Below are 22946 nucleotides of genomic sequence, written 5' to 3' on the forward strand. Positions count from 1 at the left end.
TTCACATGCCCTGATTCAATCCACTGACAGCACGTCAACCTCGGTATACCACATCGATCCAATTCACTCTATTCCTTGCCCGCCTTTCACCCTCCTGCATGTTCAGGCCCCGATCACTCAAAATCTTTTTCACTCCATCTTTCCACCTCCAATTTGGTCTCCCACTTCTCCTCGTTCCCTCCACCTCCGACACATATATCCTCTTGGTCAATCTTTCCTCACTCATTCTCTCCATGTGCCCAAACCATTTCAAAACACCCTCTTCTGCTCTCTCAACCACACTCTTTTTATTTCCACACATCTCTCTTACCCTCACATTACTCGATCAAACCACCTCACACCACACATTTTCCTCAAACATCTCATTTCCAGCACATCCATCCTCCTGCGCACAACTCTATCCATAGCCCACGCCTCGCAACCATACAACATTGTTGGAACCACTATTCCTTCAAACATACCCATTTTTACTTTCCGAGATAATGTTCTCGACTTCCACACATTCTTCAAGGCTCCCAGAATTTTCGCCCCCTCCCCCACCCTATGATCCACTTCCGCTTCCATGGTTCCATCCGCTGCCAGATCCACTCCCAGATATCTAAAACACTTCACTTCCTCCAGTTTTTCTCCATTCAAACTCACCTCCCAATTGACTTGACCCTCAACCCTACTGTACCTAATAACCTTGCTCTTATTCACATTTACTCTTAACTTTCTTCTTTCACACACTTTACCAAACTCAGTCACCAGCTTCTGCAGTTTCTCACATGAATCAGCCACCAGCGCTGTATCATCAGCGAACAACAACTGACTCACTTCCCAAGCTCTCTCATCCCCAACAGACTTCATACTTGCCCCTCTTTCCAAAACTCTTGCATTCACCTCCCTAACAACCCCATCCATAAACAAATTAAACAACCATGGAGACATCACACACCCCTGCCGCAAACCTACATTCACTGAGAACCAATCACTTTCACACGCATACGTATAAACGAAAATACATAAGCATGCATCTGTACACATACAGACAAGTGAAAATAATTTAGAGCCGCTCCCCTTCGGGCAGGGTTATGGTATATACTGATACTGTAAAGAATCATATGCTACTCATTGCAATAAGTAAAGCCTTTAGCACTAACATGGAATTCATGAAAAACGATTTAACAAGAGATATGTATTTTCTTAGTAACAAAACAACAGTGAACATGATATTGTGTATATATAAGATTTTTTATCCGTACAATGAAAATTATTCAACCAAATTATTCACAAATTTTGACGTACAAAAGTTGGAGAGAAATTATATGCAAACGAGTCAGAATCAAATTTAAATTGAGCGCGACTAGCGCTGGAGTCTGTCCGTGTTGACAACCAGCCGACCTATCCTGCTCGACAGGGGAAATGAATGACAGAGTTACGAATGTTTGACTGAGAACTCTGAAGTTCCATGCCTTCTGTAAGTCACGGAGAAAATATACTGTAATCTAATGAAATAGATTTTACAGTTTAGATACAAATCATAAACGCTTCTCTAAGTCATTTATATCTCAGAATTAACAACACTGCGGAAGTTGTGACCGCTTGAATATTGTTAGCTACATCTAAATTGATATTTGTGACCGTTTCCATTACATTATCGTTATAGTGTTCTCTGAGAAACAAATGAAGAGGAAACGGCGACCATTAAATGTGACTGGGTTACGTTGTAAACAGAAATGCCAAAGTGGCAAAAAAGTCCATATGAATAATAAGAAAGGAATGGCACACACACACACACACACACACACACACACACACACACACACACACCGAACACTAGAAACTCAAACTTGTTCGTCTGCTCAGAAAAACCACTATAAGAAAGAACGGACAACAGTGACCTGGCAGCGGGCGTCCTTATTTAGAAAAAGATAGTAAAACGACTGTATATAAGAGAGTACATGTAGGCTCCAGCCTTAGTGTACTTCAGGCTCAGGATACATCGACACTTGTGTACGTGGTTCTGTATACTGACTGTGCAACGAGGAAGTGTGTAGTAATGTGATGGAATATCGTCTTCCTGTAGTAGTGACGGTAATACCGTCTTTGGACACCAACAGGAAATCATTTCCATGAGAGTTTTGTTAGAAATCTGCATTGTTTCATGTTACTGTCTCTCAAAGTGATATACAATACGAAATTTACAGGAATGTAAATCAGATTGTAATCTATTATCTTTTTCTAGTTATTACACAAAATACTTAACAATAAAATGTAAATAATTGAAACGAAAGTATTCATGGACATGTGATGTTAACTCATGACAGGCTGTGAACGTACAGCCACACCTCAAGATCCTCCCTAAGAATTACTTTTCAGAATATGATATCTTATAAGCATCATGATAATATGATATCGTATAAGCATCATGATAATATGATATCTTATAAGCATCATGATAATATGATATCTTATAAGCATCATGATAATATGATATCTTATAAGCATCATGATAATATGATATCTTATAAGCATCATGATAATATGATATCTTATAAGCATCATGATAATATGATATCTTATAAGCATCATGATAATATGATATCGTATAAGCATCATGATAATATGATATCGTATAAGCATCATGATAATATGATATCTTATAAGCATCATGATAATATGATATCTTATAAGCATCATGATAATATGATATCTTATAAGCATCATGATAATATGATATCTTATAAGCATCATGATAATATGATATCGTATAAGCATCATGATAATATGATATCGTATAAGCATCATGATAATATGATATCGTATAAGCAAATAATAATATTCGTCAACACAAAACCCACAGCGGTTTATGCTATTGATCCATTCTTTGCCAATTCATTGTAATACCAACTTTACTGTCCTAGACAGTGACATGACTAGTCCACAACTAAGACGTTTTACAAGCTTAGAGAAAAATGAGGTTGTTAGTCATCATAAACGCCTCCCTGTCAGAAAAAAAAAAAGTGTTGCATTTTTAACCTAAATGTCCATCAATTTTGATTTTCAGCCATGTGAAAAGAAGTGGCACTTACTTCAGCCTCACGCGACTGTTATAAAACTTTACTGCTTTCTAAGCCAAACGTCCACAGGTTTGGACGTTTGGGCAATATTCTTTAAAATTATTCAAATCCATGTTTTTTTTACCTTGTCTTCTTAAAAGGACATTATACATTACTGTCAGTCCTCAGGCAACTTAACATGGTCCACACATAAGTCATGCAATCAGTCAACAACCCACTCACCTCCATATCAAATATCACTGTTAAACGTCAGAAACCCATCCAGGTCATCCAGGTCATCCAGGTCATCCTGAAGTTCCTGCAAATTCTAAGCAGCGCTGCACTTAGGACATCTGCCCGTCCCAAAAAACCCACATTATCTTACTCTCAAATGAAGCGCAGCCCAGAATCTACGGAACAGTATAAACTAACAGCACAAGAATCATCATAATTATGTACCCGCTGAAAGTAATTCATCACAATTTTTTTCTCCAGATCTAACACCACTCCACCATGTGTGACGACGAAGACGTGAGTCCCCTGGTTGTGGACAATGGCTCCGGCATGGTCAAGGCCGGCTTCGCCGGTGATGACGCTCCCCGCGCCGTATTCCCCTCCATCGTCGGCCGTCCTCGTCACCAGGGTGTCATGGTCGGTATGGGTCAGAAGGACGCCTACGTCGGTGATGAGGCCCAGAGCAAGCGAGGTATCCTGACTCTCAAGTACCCCATCGAGCACGGCATCATCACCAACTGGGACGACATGGAGAAGATCTGGCATCACTCCTTCTACAACGAACTCCGCATTGCCCCTGAGGAGTCCCCTGTCCTCCTCACTGAGGCTCCCCTCAACCCTAAGGCCAACCGGGAGAAGATGACCCAGATCATGTTTGAGGTTTTCAATACCCCAGCCATGTACGTGGCCATCCAGGCCGTGCTGTCCCTCTACGCCTCCGGTCGTACCACAGGTATCGTGCTCGATACCGGTGATGGTGTCACCCACACCGTCCCCATCTACGAAGGTTATTGTCTTCCTCACGCCATCCTCCGTCTTGACCTGGCTGGCCGTGACCTGACTGCTTACCTTACCAAGATCATGACTGAGCGTGGCTACTCCTTCACCACCACCGCTGAACGAGAAATTGTTCGTGACATCAAGGAAAAGCTCTGTTATGTTGCCCTCGACTTCGAAAACGAGATGAACATTGCTGCTGCGTCCTCATCCCTTGAGAAGTCCTACGAACTTCCCGACGGTCAGGTCATCACCATCGGCAACGAACGTTTCCGTTGCCCCGAGTCCCTCTTCCAGCCTTCCTTCCTGGGTATGGAATCTGTTGGTATCCATGAGACCGTCTATAACTCCATCATGAGGTGCGACATTGATATCAGGAAGGACCTGTTCGCCAACAACGTTTTGTCTGGTGGTACCACCATGTACCCTGGTATTGCTGACCGCATGCAAAAGGAAATCACAGCTCTGGCTCCCGCTACCATCAAGATCAAGATCATTGCTCCTCCCGAGCGTAAGTACTCCGTCTGGATCGGTGGTTCCATCCTGGCCTCTCTGTCCACCTTCCAGACCATGTGGATCACCAAGGAGGAGTACGACGAGTCCGGCCCCGGCATAGTCCACCGCAAGTGTTTCTAAGAAGTATGTCCTTAATCAAGGATGGAGTGCTGCACAGCTTTCTCTACTCGTCTTTATTTCATATATAACAAACTCAAGTTTCATCTACGTGCACATACTATTCATGCACATATGATAGATGTTTAAGGGTAATCAAGATACTTGTAAAACAGTATTTTCACTTCATTCCTGGACATCATCTAATGTTGCAAAACTTGTGAAATTGCAACTTTTTTTATCACGAGTTATTTACTAAGAATAAATAATCATTATCAAAACAGCTTTGGTTTTAATTTCTCAATTAGATTTCAACAAGGTTGGTACAAAGCCACACGAAGCTGAATATTTCGACATGTCAAGCAGAATATGGAGGGAAGGAGTTGGGCCAACGGTTGTACATAATCAGTGTCTACAAGTTAAGCATTCCAGAACACACTTGAGAGAAGTAGTACATCACGTAAAAAAAAAAAAAAAGTTGACGATGAACACAATGTTTGGTGTGAGCGCAACACTCTCTTTTAATGCTGATCAGTTTTATTAATCATACCATGACGAAAAATGGATGACGCTACTAGAAACAGGAAATACCATAAATGGACGCGCAAGATACACACGTGCATTTACACATGATCACAGACCCATACACATGTGTATCCAAACATGATCACAGACCCATACACACGTGCATCCACACATGATCACAGACCCATACACATGTGTATCCACACGTGATCACAGACCCATACACATGTGTATCCAGACATCACAAACACACAAACAACCACGGTCACGTGCCACGCACACTGAGAGCGATATGTGGTGTCCTGAACACCACAAGAAGGTGTTCAAGATTCGTCTGTTGGTGGATGTAGCTTGCCGTTTACGGCCTAAATGAGTGGATTTGATAAGCTCTTTATCTCTCATAGTTGTTCACTGTAGTCAGGGATATGGAAAATTACATGCTGGCCACATGCTGAACTTCAAGTACTATATTTGTGTGTAAACAACAATCAGGTGATGAATCAAAAATTATACTAAATAATATTAGACAATATAATCCCCAATAGAACTGGGAAAAAACTTTTGAAAATTCCTGTAAACATCGTCCATGCTTCAAAATCTTTCCTGTAAAGTTGTTACACATCCTTGGCTTTGAATTTTTTGGATGCTTTTGCCACGGACAAGTGTCCTCGTCAAAGACAAGCCTTGGATGATTAGAAAATGAAAGGAGACATCGTATTTTAACAGGTAAAACAAAATGGACACGTGTCTGGTGCATACTAGGAAAAGCCAAGCTTAGCCCGGTAGCTTGACTTATCAAAATAAACATTTAAACAAGTAAACGTGACATGGAGGATGTAAGATGGTGCCACAATCACCTGAGCACGCCAGGCAGGAGGTCCTCCTTCCCTGAGCGGCGGCCCCCGTCCTACATGACCAGTCAACAATTCAATGCAGTTTCAGCTGACATTTTCTTCACTAAAATGATACATGACCACGTTATATTCTCAAGACCACTACCTCGAGTTAGCGCTAGGAAGTTGATGAAGAAAGACCCATCCTCTCATATAGACACATATATACATACACGCACATACATGTACACACACACACACACATATATATATATATATATATATATATATATATATATATATATATATATATATATATATATATATATATATATATGTATATATATATATATATATATATATATATATATATATATATATATATATATATATATACATATATATATATATATATATATATATATATATATATATATATATATATATATATATATATATATGTGTGAATAAGAGCAAGGTTATTAGGTACAGTAGAGTTGAGGGTCAAGTCAATTGGGAGGTGAGTTTGAATGGAGAAAAACTGGAGGAAGTGAAGTGTTTTAGATATCTGGGAGTGGATCTGGCAGCGGATGGAACCATGGAAGCGGAAGTGGATCATCGGGTGGGGGAGGGGGCGAAAATTCTGGGAGCCTTGAAGAATGTGTGGAAGTCGAGAACATTATCTCGGTAAGCAAAAATGGGTATGTTTGAAGGAATAGTGGTTCCAACAATGTTGTATGGTTGCGAGGCGTGGGCTATGGATAGAGTTGTGCGCAGGAGGATGGATGTGCTGGAAATGAGATGTTTGAGGACAATGTGTGGTGTGAGGTGGTTTGATCGAGTAAGTAACGTAAGGGTAAGAGAGATGTGTGGAAATAAAAAGAGTGTGGTTGAGAGAGCAGAAGAGGGTGTTTTGAAATGGTTTGGGCACATGGAGAGAATGAGTGAGGAAAGATTGACCAAGAGGATATATGTGTCGGAGGTGGAGGGAACGAGGAGAAGAGGGAGACCAAATTGGAGGTGGAAAGATGGAGTGAAAAAGATTTTGTGTGATCGGGGCCTGAACATGCAGGAGGGTGAAAGGAGAGCAAGGAATAGAGTGAATTGGAGCGATGTGGTATACCGGGGTTGACGTGCTGTCAGTGGATTGAAGCAAGGCATGTGAAGCGTCTGGGGTAAACCATGGAAGGCTGTGTAGGTATGTATATTTGCGTGTGTGGACGTGTGTATGTACATGTGTATGGGGGGGGGGGGGGGGGTTGGGCCATTTCTTTCGTCTGTTTCCTTGCGCTACCTCGCAAACGCGGGAGACAGCGACAAAGTATAAAAAAAAAAAAAAAAAAAATATATATATATATATATATATATATATATATATATATATATATATATATATATATATATATTATCCCTGGGGATAGGGGAGAAAGAATACTTCCCACGTATTCCCTGCGTGTCGTAGAAGGCGACTAAAAGGGAAGGGAGCGGGGGGCTGGAAATCCTCCCCTCTCTTTTTTTTTTCCAAAAGAAGGAACAGAGAAGAGGTCCAGGTGAGGATATTCCCTCAAAGGCCCAGTCCTCTGTTCTTAACGCTACCTCGCTATCGCGGGAAATAGCGAATAGTATGAAAAAAAAAAAAAAAATATATATATATAGATAGATAGATAGATAGATAGATAGATAGATAGATCGATAGATAGATAGATAGATAGATAGATAGATAAACGTCCGTACACGCACATATACATACATATACATACACATACACACACATATACATATATACACATGTACATATTCATACTTGCTTGCCTTCATCCATTCCTGGCGCTAATCCCTTCTTCAGCGAGGTAGCGCCAGGAAAACAGACACATGTATATTTTCATACTTGCTTGCCTTCATCCATTTAATGCGACTCCCCGCACCTCAGGAAACAGCATCGCCACTACCTGCGTCAACGAGGTAGCGCAAGGAAAAAGACGAAGGCCACATCCGCTCACACTCATTCTCTAGCTGTCGTTTAATGAATGTATATATATATATATATATATATATATATATATATATATATATATATATATATATATATATATATATATATATTGTAATAAGTCACAGTGGTGGGCGTGATCTAGTATTTGCTGATAACCACCAGTAAAACAAGTTCTAAAGTGCACTATCGTGTAATGATCACATCATCAGGGGAAATACAAGAATGAGGTAGAAGACGTGGAACAGTCAGTTGATATACAGTGAAGAGCCGTAGCTAAGACGCAACATAGATATAGTACAAGAACAAGAAAAGAAACAAACGCGTTATTCAATCATGTTAAGAATTATGACCATTGTATTGACTGGAGTAAAGCTGATTCAGTTATTAATTGTAACTCCTTTACCACGAGAATTATCAATCCTCTATTATAAGATACACAAAGAATTGTAACTTTAATATCAGTGAAGGTCTGTACAAACTGAATAGCTATGTGTTGGCAAAATTTGTCAACAGTTCCCTTTCTTGTCCACATTTTAAAACCTTATGACAGGCATGATGCCAGAACCGAACACCACCAACCCGAACACCAACATCCCGTAACACTTGTTTACTAAAAGCGTCGTAGCTACGTCGCTTCCCTGTTATCAACTGACTGTTCTGTCTTCTATATCATTCTTGTATCTTCCCTAACGATATGATCATTACACGAAAGTGCACCTAGGGAACTTATCGTGTTTCATGTTCATGTGGTTATCAGCAAATATATATATATATATATATATATATATATATATATATATATATATATATATATATATATATATATATATATATATATATAAAATACGAAGTGCCGAGCGCTTTCCTGACACTGTATATATAAGCGTCGGGGAACGTACTCATTGTCAACGTCGTGGTTTGGTAGCTACCAAGATGGCATCCATCACACATGCAGAATATGCGTCACCAGCTCAGTTTAGTCTCCCTACTTGAGGCTGTATATTGTACAGGGATGCTGGAAAGAACCCAACAGTGTGGGATAAAAATACTTCTTAAAACAAGAGAATTGTGCTCTGGGTAAAGCGTAGTGGCCTCATGCTGAACCGTATGAGAAGTCTCGTGAAAATAAGTAATTACAATCTCATGTTCCTTCCTCTCATTTCTAAGGTTTATACTAATTTGTTCTTAGTTCTTTGGAACGAGGAGGAACCGATGAATTCGGGACATATGGACATTATATGTCAGAAAATGTCTCAAGAAACAATTCTGTTGGAACAGAGGATGAAATGTGAGACACTGAGGGAAGAGAAGATATAGACACTGATATTAAGAAGATAAAGGAAGAAAGATTGTACAAATGAGAGGCAGAGAAATTAAGACCGTGTTACTCTACGTTTAACCTCCACACCAAGAGCTGAATTATTCTAAAATTCCATCAAACATGAAAAACACTTACCATGCACACACACACACACACACACACACACACACACACACACACACACACACACACACACGCACACACATGCATGCATGGACTCAAGCAAAATTAAAACAAAGTCCCAGTCCTTCGTGGGCTGTGGGCCATAAACAAACTTATCGTACCAAATCAATAAATTTATCACTGTGATAAGGAAAACGTACAGACATGAATAACGAAATCAATCAGAATTATGTTTCGACTAAAGGTATTCATTTTCTTTGTGAAATACACAACAATAGATATGGTAAGTCAGTACTGACAGAGCTGCAGAAAGATCATAAAAGATTCGACTGTGGGTCATTTATGATTAATAATTTAGTGAGGAGACGACCAGCAACACTTCTGTATTAGGTACAAGTTGAGGATACCATTTATCCAAGTTGATTCGTCATAATAAATAACCAAAGAGAAAGTTATAGCTGTTATCTGAACATTTCAAGGATGAACCTCACGTTAGTTTACCACGTATATCATCTGCACAAACACTAAATTTTGATCATAAAGAAATTCTACAGTTTAGGTACAAACGGCAAACGCAAGACCAAGTCATTTATATCTTAAAGTATTAAAAGCACCGAGGAAGTGGTGACCGTCAGCGTTGTCAGCTGCACCTTGACTTAATATTGAGATGTCTCAACACGTTACGATGACTCATGGTTTATTGGTTAGCCATCGATCAGTCATGTCAGTCAAGAAAAATAAGAATCACCAAGTGAAAACTTGAGCAAACTAAACGGTAGAAGGTCAAAACTACTTATGTGTCGACAACCATCGGGAAAGACGAAGAATGACAGTGACCTGGCAGCGGCAGTCCTTATTTAGAAGAAGGAAGAAGTAAAACGACTGTATATAAGAGAGGACAAGATGGCTCCAGCCTTAGTGTACTTCAGGCTCAGGATACATCGACACTTGTGTAAGTGGCTCTGTATACTGACTGTGCATAGAGGTGTGTAGCATGACAATATCATACATCTTATTGTTCTAGTGGTGAAACAATATCTCAGGACAACAACAGAAACTACAAGCACTGCATCTTGAATCTGTAACTTCAGGCTACTGTTCTCTGAAATTATAGAAAACGCGTAATTTACAAATTTATTCCTTGTGCCAGATGATGAATCAAAATTTACGTTGGCAGTTATTTTCATTCATCCAACAGTTCGAGAAAACTAAGTCATTCCATATCTGTTTGAACAGGTCTGGAAATGAATGTGAAGAATGAACTGTGCTCAGGTTTATCTCACAGCGATACTTCATTGATACAATTTACTAAATAGGAAGTGAAAACAGTCAAAATGCTTGATGCAGTGACGCGACACTATATACTGACGCCTCAATCATTGCGACACTTTATACTGACGCCCCAATCATTGCGACACTTTATACTGACGCCTCAATCATTGCGACACTATATACTGACGCCTCATTCATCTATATTTGTACACGTCACTTTGTAATGACTTCTGAATGTAAAGACCATCGCAAAATCCTGGCAAAACAAGTATTATTCAGCATATCACAAACACAAAACTCACCACGATATACACCCTGAAGCATTTCTTTACACTGTCATTAGCTTACCTCTCTCACTAGCCAAGACAGCCATTTGTGTTCTGTGTATCTATACGGGAAGCAATACAAAATCTTAGCAAACAGGGTATGCAATGAAAAACATGGCAAACAAACAACTATTTTCCGTTCACTGTAATCTCCACTGACTTCACCTGATCCATTTTCCCTCCAAATTCATAACGCTAGTCTTAAAGACGGTCTTCCGAGAAAACACTAAAACCAGGCGACCATGTAGTTGTCAGCTCCTCATCATCATGCTTAAATCAGCGACCACACATAAGGGACTCTAAAATTCGACACAGACGACAGCCACACTCGGCCAGGCGTGGACCGCACGGGAGGTGACCGAGTGACTCTACCACACCCAAGACTTGAGTACCAGTTTGTGCAGTACAGGCCGGGTAGGCTACATATCAACGAGGTGCAGGGACTCACCTTCAGTCCACATTCCCCGCCATTCCTCCTTGACGTCACTGCACAATTTCTTAACTACACCAGCTTAATGGTCACCTGCGATCGTTGTTTTATGAAACCTGTACACAGTTAGCAATATCTCTTTAACCTCCCAGTAAATTCAAAACATGATATCGGCCAAGAGTTGTGTTCGAAACTTCTTGAGGGTCGGGAGGTCAGGCGCTTCTATCGTTTGGATTCCAGCATGAGCTTGGGGGTCTAGTGATGGAGCCAGATCTCATACCCTTCAGCAAGTTTAACACAGTTCAAGCAATTCGCGACTTGGGTAAACCCTCTGGTGTCCCTTCAGAGCGCTGGGGGTTCTTGGGATCCATCTTTCTGAAACCTCAGACATGCCTCAGTGATGACGGTCACAAAACGTTCATGCAAGATTCTAATTAAAGGACAAATTTCATTGGTTTTCATGGGCCGATTCGCCATACTCAATTTCTGGCCTCAGTTGCCGCATCAGTTGCATGTGAAGGCAGTGATGACCAGTGTTATCACCCAGATTCTCACGTTCGTGTAAAAATCTTTAAGCTGAACTTATTAGTGTGGCGCACAAAGGGAAGTCATCCCCGAGAATGACCAGAAATGTGATGAATATAATATCCATCAGACAGACACTGTATCTGGATGAGAACTTAGTTACAATCCCATGCATAAGTTCTGCAGCATCCACACCTTTACTGTGTTCTTTACCTGTTCAATAATTCAAGATACTTAGCCTCTTAAAAATTTGAAAATAAATCAATTAAACTTTAGAGATGTTGCAAAAAAAATTAATCATGGTATAAAAATTCATCTACCCATATTTCAAAATTCTTTTAATGTAAAGAAACATCTAAGACGACGCTGACCTTACAAGAATCGTCACAATTCTGCATGTAGTGATTGTAACTCATCTCCATAATTTTCCAGATCTAACACCAATCCACCATGTGTGATGAAGAAGTGAGTCCCCTGGTTGTGGACAATGGCTCCGGCATGGTCAAGGCCGGCTTCGCCGGTGATGACGCTCCCCGCGCCGTATTCCCCTCCATCGTCGGCCGTCCTCGTCACCAGGGTGTCATGGTCGGTATGGGTCAGAAGGACGCCTACGTCGGTGATGAGGCCCAGAGCAAGCGAGGTATCCTGACTCTCAAGTACCCCATCGAGCACGGCATCATCACCAACTGGGACGACATGGAGAAGATCTGGCATCACTCCTTCTACAACGAACTCCGCATTGCCCCTGAGGAGTCCCCTGTCCTCCTCACTGAGGCTCCCCTCAACCCTAAGGCCAACCGGGAGAAGATGACCCAGATCATGTTTGAGACCTTCAACACCCCAGCCATGTACGTGGCCATCCAGGCCGTGCTGTCCCTCTACGCCTCCGGTCGTACCACAGGTATCGTGCTCGATACCGGTGATGGTGTCACCCACACCGTCCCCATCTACGAAGGTTATTGTCTTCCTCACGCCATCCTTCGTCTTGACCTGGCTGGCCGTGACCTGACTGCTTACCTTACCAAGATCATGACTGAGCGTGGCTACTCCTTCACCACCACCGCTGAACGAGAAATCGTTCGTGACATCAAGGAAAAGCTCTGTTATGTTGCCCTCGACTTTGAAAGTGAGATGAACGTAGCTGCCGCGTCCTCATCCCTTGAGAAGTCCTACGAACTTCCCGACGGTCAGGTCATCACCATCGGCAACGAACGTTTCCGTTGCCCCGAGTCCCTCTTCCAGCCTTCCTTCCTGGGTATGGAATCTGTTGGTATCCATGAGACCGTCTACAACTCCATCATGAGGTGCGACATTGATATCAGGAAGGACCTGTTCGCCAACAACGTTTTGTCTGGTGGTACCACCATGTACCCTGGTATTGCTGACCGCATGCAGAAGGAAATCACAGCTCTGGCCCCACCTACCATCAAGATCAAGATCATTGCTCCTCCCGAGCGTAAGTACTCCGTCTGGATCGGTGGCTCCATCCTGGCCTCTCTGTCCACCTTCCAGACCATGTGGATCACCAAGGAGGAGTACGACGAGTCCGGCCCCGGCATCGTCCACCGCAAGTGCTTCTAAATATATATATATATATATATATATATATATATATATATATATATATATATATATATATATATATATATATATATATATAGCACCTTACAGGATCTACTCTTCTCCACCTTTGTTACTTATCAGATGTATTTCATTCATGACTTAAAGTTACCAGGAATATTTCTATACAGCGATGCAGCACAGATGTAAAATACATTTTTCGGAAACCTTTATCATAATGCATATATTTTCTTCCATTTAAAGCTATGTGATTGTCTCCAACTTTCACATATAATCACTTCATATTTCCTTTTCATCACCTTCGAGAACTCAAGGTTGTACTTTACATTTATGTCCTACCGTCTACGACTCTCAGTAATACTAATGACGCATAAATCTCCCATTACTACAGTCTTGAGGATGAACATTGTGATGTATGTAACTGTCACATACGATATACATCTTAGGGAACTGATGTCAGAAACTTAGTTCTGCTTACTAATATAACCATATGGATACCTCATGTGCTTACTAATGGCACGTACATCGAAGGTCTTATAAATGCTATTTCCGTTATACAAATAAAGGCAGATCTAACAGAATCAATAGACAAAACGTTACCCACAATGTTTCTAGACTTTATTTTCCAACGTCAGCTGCAGGATCACCAGAACACATCTCGGGACAGTATTGGTGGGATTCATGTTTCATTATGTTTTCACCAACATTGTGAATGAGAAGGTTCACGAGCCTCCATCATCTGATGTGATTTCTAACAAATTCAAGAATCAAACTTCAGTCCTGACGTATGTTAACGTTCACGTGTTGTTGGACGGTTATAAATTTTCACCGACTTTCAAAGCTTTATGAGGTCAGATCACAGATGAATGGGCGCCAGTACTGCAGGAGTGGTTAGTGCCAGATCCAAGTTTTCGATAACACGTTCGTGTAAATGCTTTTGCGGATTGAGCGAAGATAAGCCTCTCGGGTTCAGGTTGTAAAGTCGTAAAATACATCTCCAACCAATCAATGAAGTTCTTTCGATGCGAAAACGTGTCACTACGAAGTCGTTATGTCTTACAGTTTCCAGCAGCCAAACAATTGAGCATCAGCAGCAGCAGCAGGTCTGCTTCACCCTGAAATAATTCGACACGTATTGTTTGTGTCCTTTTTGACGTCTTCGTTGGTTGTAGTAAATTCCTTTGTTATGTTGTGTACTTTTGTAATTATTTCAACATAAGATGATAAAAATGAACCTAAGGGAGAAGCTTGAAGATGTTACACAAGAGCCTCCTTGTCTTTACTACGTCCCGACACAGGAACATAGTATGTGGCCAACACAGTTTTCAGATGGGAGGTCCTCTCGTGACTCTAGCCAAAGAGTATTGGCAGAAGTTGCCAGACCTGACTGTTCTCTAATATAATCATAACAGATATAGTGAGGAGCACCATCTGAGGATGTGACCTTTCTTAACAACAACATTAACGTTTCATCATCATTATTATTATTATTATTGTTTCTATCGCCAATATTTTCTGTAACACCAGAAGAGAACTGTGTTAATTACAAAAAAAAATGTGTTCACATTAAATAATAAACGCATAAGAAAAATATTATTAGCTATTCGTTCCCACTTATATCTTTCAACTGTGGTTGGCCCCCACATATCACCTGTCAAAACATTCTCTATTACTTAAACCTCAACCAACTAGAAAGATAAAAAACTTTTGGCAAAGGTTTGCCTTCCGAGTGTGTGACTTGGGTCAGCCCAACAATACTGGCCAAGAGCATGTACTTGTTTGGGGAATCAGTTCTTTAGTATTTATAGAAAGTCTTGTTGCATGCACACCAATCTTACGTAAACTCCAACACTATAAATGTATGGCAATCATATGCAGTCAGTTTTCCTGTGTCAGTTTGCTATAACACACACACACACACACACACACACACACACACACACACACACACACACACACACTAGATAAGAGCATTCCGGGCAGAGGTTGTCTGGCCACGTTCCCCACCCACTGCCTCTCCAATTTATCTTCACGATGTCGGCTCTTATGAAGGGCTATCTTTAGAAGGTCAGCCATTACGGTGGATCATCTTTACAAGGTCAGCTATTATGGTGGGTCATCTTTAGAAGGTCAGCTATTATGGTGGGTCATCTTTAGAAGGTCAGCTATTATGGTGGGTCATCTTCAGCAGGTCAGCTATTATGGTGGGTCATCTTTAGAAAGTCAGCTATTATGGTGGGTTATCATCAGAAGGTCAGCTATTATGGTAGGTTATCTTGAGGAGGTCAGCTATTATGGTGGGTTATCATCAGAAGGTCAGCTATTATGGTGGGTTATCATCAGAAGGTCAGCTATTATGGTGGGTTATCATCAGAAGGTCAGCTATTATGGTGGGTTATCATCAGAAGGTCAGCTATTATGGTGGGTTATCATCAGAAGGTCAGCTATTATGGTGGGTTATCATCAGAAGGTCAGCTATTATGGTAGGTTATCTTGAGGAGGTCAGCTACAATAGCGAGGTATCTCCTGTGGGTCTGCTGTGATGATGGCGTACCTTCAGTTGATCATTTCTTAAGATGGAATATGTCTTTCTTAAATTTTTACACTACTCCGAGCATAGCTTTAACTGCCCTCAATTCTGCCAATGTGCATCATTCTATCTCTTTTAATTCATTCTAAATTTGGAATAAAATATTAAGAATATAATCTGAGATGAAATGTATTCTATATTGAAAATAGTTTATATTTTGAATATGTGCGGTGTGCAAACTTAAGCTTACCAACAGCTTTCCACATCCCTTTTGCATTTATATCTGCAAGTTACAAATGCCTTCAGCTATGTTAACCGGACCTTTTAAAGTTGTGAAAGTGAACACTTTAAAAAGATACATGAACCTTTGACAGAGAGGCAACACACTACTCTAGAATATGTGCATAAGGATCTGGTAGCCTCGGTGTATCAGGCTTATCCATTAAGTAAATGTGACCATTAAATTATAGAAGTCCTCAGTATGACATACACGTCTCCAGTCCCTCTCTCCTGTGTCTCAACAAACGCTCAAAACAACAGAATTCTTCAACATGCATAACATAATGATGTAACATATAAGGGATGAACAAGTGAACAATAATACGACAAAATATAAATTCCTCAGAGTGGAAGGAGCGGCCGGCTCACAAGTATTGGATGATCAGCAGGGGAAAACAAGAGGTTTGTCAGAAAAATGGTAATGATGAAAAACAGAAGATAATTCTCAATCGTTGATATCTGTGGTATATATTGCAAGAGGTCACAGTGGTGCACACGATCTAGTATATGCATAAAACCACAGGAAAATGAAACAGTAAATTCCCAAGTGCACTTTCGTGCAATGATCACACCGGTAATCCTTGTCTAGCTACGTCTCTTCCTTGCATATAAACTGACTATTCTACGTCTTCTATCACAATTCTGTATCTCCCCTGACGATGTGATCATTACACGAAAGTGCACATGGGAACTTATCGTGCTTCATTTTCCCTGTGGTTTTATGCGCATATATATATATATATATATATATATATATATATATATATATATATATATATATATATATATATATATATCCGACTCCTCATGGTGTAAAGCGTCTCCTCCATGATCAGAATACCAAGGAAACGTCATCGTGACATTACTGTGGTTCGTTAACCTTCACGCCAGCCAATTACAATGAAGTAAAATCAGGAGTAACTTATCTAAATTAATGTTTACTACTTGAGGAAAAGCTCGAGACCTTAGAAAAGATTTTATACACACACACACACACACACACACACACACACACACACACACACACACACACACACACACACAACACCGCAGAGGAACTAGCCAAAAAGAGTGCAGAAAAGGACATTTACAGTGCCCCTGGGCCCTTCTTCTACCACCGACTAAGAGGCTCTCTCATCTTGGTCAACGTTTCCATATTCTCTGGCCAACACCAGCGTCTCACAACACCAGCGTCTCACACGGTACTTGGCAATGTTTGTTGTGTGTATGTGTGTGTGTATATATATATATATATATATATATATATATATATATATATATATATATATATATATATATATATATATATATATACATATCCTTTCAAAGCCTCTCTGGTTAGCATCTTCTGCTCCGGCCAACAAACATATGTCGTGTGGACGGCACCTCCCCCGAGCCAACCCTCCCCCTCCATCACGACAATGTCAACTCCACTGAGGTGATGCGCAAGCGTGTTGGCCTCCCTCCCACATCAGTCGTCTAGACACCATCACCATCTCATATACAGCAAAAACTCGGGTATTTTTATACCAGTGTGTTGTCATGATCACCCTGACCCGATATGAGCAGAGATGAAGCACCTTCTAAAATGATTATGGTCAGGTTTTTCAAAGTCTCATCTCACACACACACACACACACACACACACACACACACACACACACACACAAACACACACATATATACATAAACAGAAAATGATGTCACATTATGGAAGCGCGATACATGTAGATAGAGCCAAGGATAAAGTGCTGTATGTATGTGAGTTATTCATTCTAATCACAAGTTTCAGAAACGCAGTGAATAAATTGAGAGATTCATAAACCTATGGCAATCTACTCTTAGTCCTGATATATATATATATATATATATATATATATATATATATATATATATATATATATATATATATATATATATATATATATATATATACATATATATATATATATATATATATATATATATATATATATATATATATATATTTATATATATATATATATATATATGCTGATAACCACGAGGAAATTAAGACTCGATAAGTTCCTAAGTGTACTTTTGTATAATGATCACTTCGTCAGGGGAGAATACAAGAATACAAGAATGAGATAGAAGACGCAGAACAGTCAGCTGATATACAAGAAAGAGACGTATATCAACTGACTGTTCTGCATCTTATATCTCATTCTTGTATCTCCCCTGACGATGTGATCATTACATGAAAGTGCACTTGGGAATTTATCGTGTTTCATGTTCCTTGTGATTTTCAGCAAATACTAGACCACGGAGGGCCATCTCTTGAACTGGTTCCTTAAACATGAAAGGAAATTCCAAGAAAGAAGTTCAAGAACTGACGGACGAGGCACAAACTTGAATAGAACATCCAAGCTCCTGGTGACAGGACGTCCAAGATGATAGACCCTGATTCTAGTGACTGTATAGGATGTTACTTAGTGAAGATATAACCAGAGCTAACGAGATGGATCACCGAGAAGGCTCAGAAGGAAGGTACTCATCCTATATTGAGATTTAAAATCAACGAGAAAAAAGGTGATTTACCAACTATGTCCACTCATTAAAAGGCAGCTTCGAGGAACAAAAATGGTATTAGTGCTAAAAAGTCCGCATGAAGCTTATCTGTAGTAAAAGAGTACAAGGTTACCTGGGCTCAGGGATATATATCTGTATGACGTAACATCACGTCGATTCCTGAAATGTCGGATGTATTTCTAGCACGGGACACCAGTCAACGACAGATGGTAGCCTAAATCTAATGTATATACGTTTGTATGGAATATTTCCGTAACTGCATCAGTAATAATGTGTCACATTTGAAAACCAAAATCGTACTTTTTATATTTCACCCTAAAACTGTTTTCATGTAAATTTCCAAGGAAAGGACCACAATTTTGCGCGCGATCAAGTATATTCCTATGAGTCCACGAACTCATAGTAATATATATATATATAAATATATATATATATATATATATATATATATATATATATATATATATATATATATATATATATATATATATACTCTTTATCTACAAGACAACATATAAAAGATAATAACTGGGCAAGCTGCTTGAATGTTTGTATTTGATATTCACAATAAAGTTACTGACGAAGTGTGCGTTTTGTGGCTCACTCATTTGTTTAACGTTGATAGATGACGTCTTGTTCACTTACAAGCCATGTTCTTCCGAGCTATTATCTACAGGATTGTGTGTGTCATAATAATCCCATCTTATCAAACCTTAACGAAATGAAATGTCATGAAACTCTTCACTAAGTGCATGAGTTAGAATGTCAATTAATACTATAATCATATTTGTGTTTCTGATGTTATGAAATACATGACGCTCTCCCCATCACACAGCCGACTATTACGGGCGAAATGACAGTCTAGCGAAACATATTTTTGAGTGTACGTGGCAGAGGTGCAAGGTATATAAGGGGGGGTCCATACATACACCAGGTCTAGTGTGCTTCAGACTCAGGATAAGCCGGGAGCTCGGTAACTACGTAACTGTGGTGATATATTTTGAGTCAACCAGAGTGATTACTGGAGTGGCTTGAGTTCAGTTATTTATATATCACATAATACACAGTTATTTATAGTTTAGTAAATATTCTTACTGTTACAGACACTATAGTTTAGGAGGAACACATGACCAGTAGTCAGTACCTTGAGAGCAGTAACAGAATCCTAAACCCTAACACTACTACAAGACAAGTACATCCTGGAAATGTCTTTTGAGGAATCTAATGACATTTTCACATAAAATATAATTAATTCAATGTGATTATGATAAACTTGTGTTTTATTCAGGAAGCTTGCTTAGCTTATACATAATAGCTTTCGACTTAGTGTTGTAACATGTTGATGACTTTTGACTAACGTTTTGCTCTTCAACCAAAGTGTGGTGTCTGGTTCTCAGTTATGACTGGGTTAGAAGATAACATCTTGGCAGCAACACCCGTGCCACCCGGCAGGCTCTAGTTGCCAGTCCTCACCATTCAGTCACTCAGTTTAACCAAGTTTCGTGAATGATGTTGTTGTCGTGTTTGAGTAAACATATACGAGAGAAATGTCCGAGATAACACAACGTTCACAAAAATTTAATATTGTACAGAATTTGAAATATGCTTCAGGTTTTGCGTTACTCACTCATGAATAGCTACACGAGACATCTAACGTGTTTAGTGAAGCCACTAAATTACAGGCCATGTTTATAAATAAGCAAGGTAAATTTCCCGCTGCTGATGTTCGTATTCATTATAATGTTGACAAAGAGCTGATGTTTCGAAAATGGTTAACGTTATCCTTGGGACATGTCACACCCTGGATAACAGTACTCACGGTAAAGAACAGTAAAACAGGAGGAACTCAAACAACGCTGCATCATGAATAACGGGAATTCATCGCTATACCATGACTAACATTGTAAGACAAGTAACAGTGCAAGCGACTACTGCACTTGCTACTTACAAATGCTGTTCTATAATCTCTTATCTTTATACATAATACAATAAATCATTTTACGTAAACAACTAGATAAAAAAAAATACCTTTTCCATGCGAACTACACAACCATTGTAAGCAAAATGAGAGAATCATCCATAAATTTTGTGTTTGTATGACTACAATGTTTTCATGAAACAAAAGAAGCAAATGATGAATACAAGAGAGTCACTGGTGGACGTATGTTGAACATTATCATGCCGGAAAGATGAGACTCAAGGTGTCCTGTGCGTATAAGGTTTAAAATGTACAATAAAAAAGACCGTATATCAGAGATTTGAAATTAATGTTTACCGAACATTAAAAGTAGGAAGATTAGGATAATTCCATTCTACATATAATTCATGACTTAATGATATTAAGTATTTTGAACTAAACAATTAAGTCACTTCAGTCGTCATGAGTGCGCAGGTTCTACGTATACTTCATTAAACGAAATAATTTTTCTTTTTAGAAAAACCACCACAATGTGTGACGACGATGCAACAGCTCTGGTTGTGGACAATGGCTCCGGCATGGTCAAGGCCGGCTTCGCCGGTGATGACGCTCCCCGCGCCGTATTCCCCTCCATCGTCGGCCGTCCTCGTCACCAGGGTGTCATGGTCGGTATGGGTCAGAAGGACGCCTACGTCGGTGATGAGGCCCAGAGCAAGCGTGGTATCCTGACTCTCAAGTACCCCATCGAGCACGGCATCATCACCAACTGGGACGACATGGAGAAGATCTGGCATCACTCCTTCTACAACGAACTCCGTATTGCCCCTGAGGAGTCCCCTGTCCTCCTCACTGAGGCTCCCCTCAACCCTAAGGCCAACCGTGAGAAGATGACCCAGATCATGTTTGAGACCTTCAACACCCCAGCCATGTACGTAGCCATCCAGGCCGTGCTGTCCCTCTACGCCTCCGGTCGTACCACAGGTATCGTGCTCGATACCGGTGATGGTGTCACCCACACCGTCCCCATCTACGAAGGTTATTGTCTTCCTCACGCCATCCTTCGCCTTGACCTGGCTGGCCGTGACCTGACTGCTTACCTCATGAAGATCATGACTGAGCGTGGCTACTCCTTCACCACCACCGCTGAACGAGAAATCGTTCGTGACATCAAGGAGAAAGCTCTGCTATGTTGCTCTCGACTTCGAAAGCGAGATGAATATTTCTGCTGCCTCAACCTCTCTTGAGAAGTCCTACGAACTTCCCGACGGTCAGGTCATCACCATCGGCAACGAACGTTTCCGTTGCCCCGAGTCCCTCTTCCAGCCTTCCTTCCTGGGTATGGAATCTGTTGGTATCCATGAGACCGTCTACAACTCCATCATGAGGTGCGACATTGATATCAGGAAGGACCTGTTCGCCAACAACGTTTTGTCTGGTGGTACCACCATGTACCCTGGTATTGCTGACCGCATGCAGAAGGAAATTACAAGTCTAGCTCCCTCCACCATCAAGATCAAGATCATTGCTCCTCCCGAGCGTAAGTACTCCGTCTGGATCGGTGGCTCCATCCTGGCTTCTCTGTCCACCTTCCAGGCCATGTGGATCTCAAAAGAAGAGTACGACGAGTCTGGTCCCGGCATCGTCCACCGAAAGTGCTTCTAGATATATCATCGAATTCATCCCGACACTTTGTTTGCTTGTGACTCTCCATCTCTCACCTTTTGTCGTGAAGCAAAATATTAGGCCTAACATCAAGAGGTCCGCAATAACTACATAAGATATCAAAGGGTTTGCAATTGTATTCCATTACAGAAGTAATACATTTAATTTTATATCACCTGTCAAGTATTATACAAAATAAACTATTTTGACATAAAGTGAATGTATAATTTAACATCTAACTGTGTGTTGATTTTAAAGACTTTACAGGCCTATGACATAAGATAAAGAATAGTAAGTGAATCAGAATGCTACAAAATTGAAAGGAATAAGTTAATCATCGACCCCTGTGTAACAAAAGGCTCCAATTCACTCTATGTTGTGCACGACATTCACCCTCCAGCACTCAAAATC

At 40.3% G+C, this 22946-nt stretch overlaps 3 protein-coding genes and 1 pseudogene across 3 annotated transcripts in view; all 4 read left to right on the forward strand.

Annotated features, from left to right (window-relative positions):
• Positions 1 to 22946, forward strand: part of LOC139767168 (actin-3, muscle-specific-like) — a 208480-nt gene that overhangs the window by 169195 nt on the left and 16339 nt on the right. The window lies entirely within an intron of this gene.
• Positions 3511 to 4947, forward strand: LOC139767074 (actin-3, muscle-specific-like). Its single transcript, XM_071696041.1, has one exon. It carries the CDS (start codon positions 3555 to 3557, stop codon positions 4686 to 4688), a length of 1134 nt encoding a protein of 377 aa, XP_071552142.1. The 5' UTR covers positions 3511 to 3554; the 3' UTR covers positions 4689 to 4947.
• On the forward strand, positions 12445 to 13642 carry LOC139767179 (actin-3, muscle-specific-like). Its single transcript, XM_071696230.1, has one exon. It carries the CDS (start codon positions 12463 to 12465, stop codon positions 13591 to 13593), a length of 1131 nt encoding a protein of 376 aa, XP_071552331.1. The 5' UTR covers positions 12445 to 12462; the 3' UTR covers positions 13594 to 13642.
• LOC139767070 (actin-like) lies at positions 19882 to 22750 on the forward strand (annotated as a pseudogene).

Source organism: Panulirus ornatus, chromosome 59 (genome assembly GCF_036320965.1).
Source record: "Panulirus ornatus isolate Po-2019 chromosome 59, ASM3632096v1, whole genome shotgun sequence".
NCBI classification, from domain to species: domain Eukaryota; kingdom Metazoa; phylum Arthropoda; class Malacostraca; order Decapoda; family Palinuridae; genus Panulirus; species Panulirus ornatus.

Bases quoted from the DNA above. Each gene is read 5' to 3' on its own strand.
- LOC139767074 (XM_071696041.1), top strand. From the start codon at position 3,555: ATGTGTGACGACGAAGACGTGAGTCCCCTGGTTGTGGACAATGGCTCC.
- LOC139767179 (XM_071696230.1), top strand. From the start codon at position 12,463: ATGTGTGATGAAGAAGTGAGTCCCCTGGTTGTGGACAATGGCTCCGGC.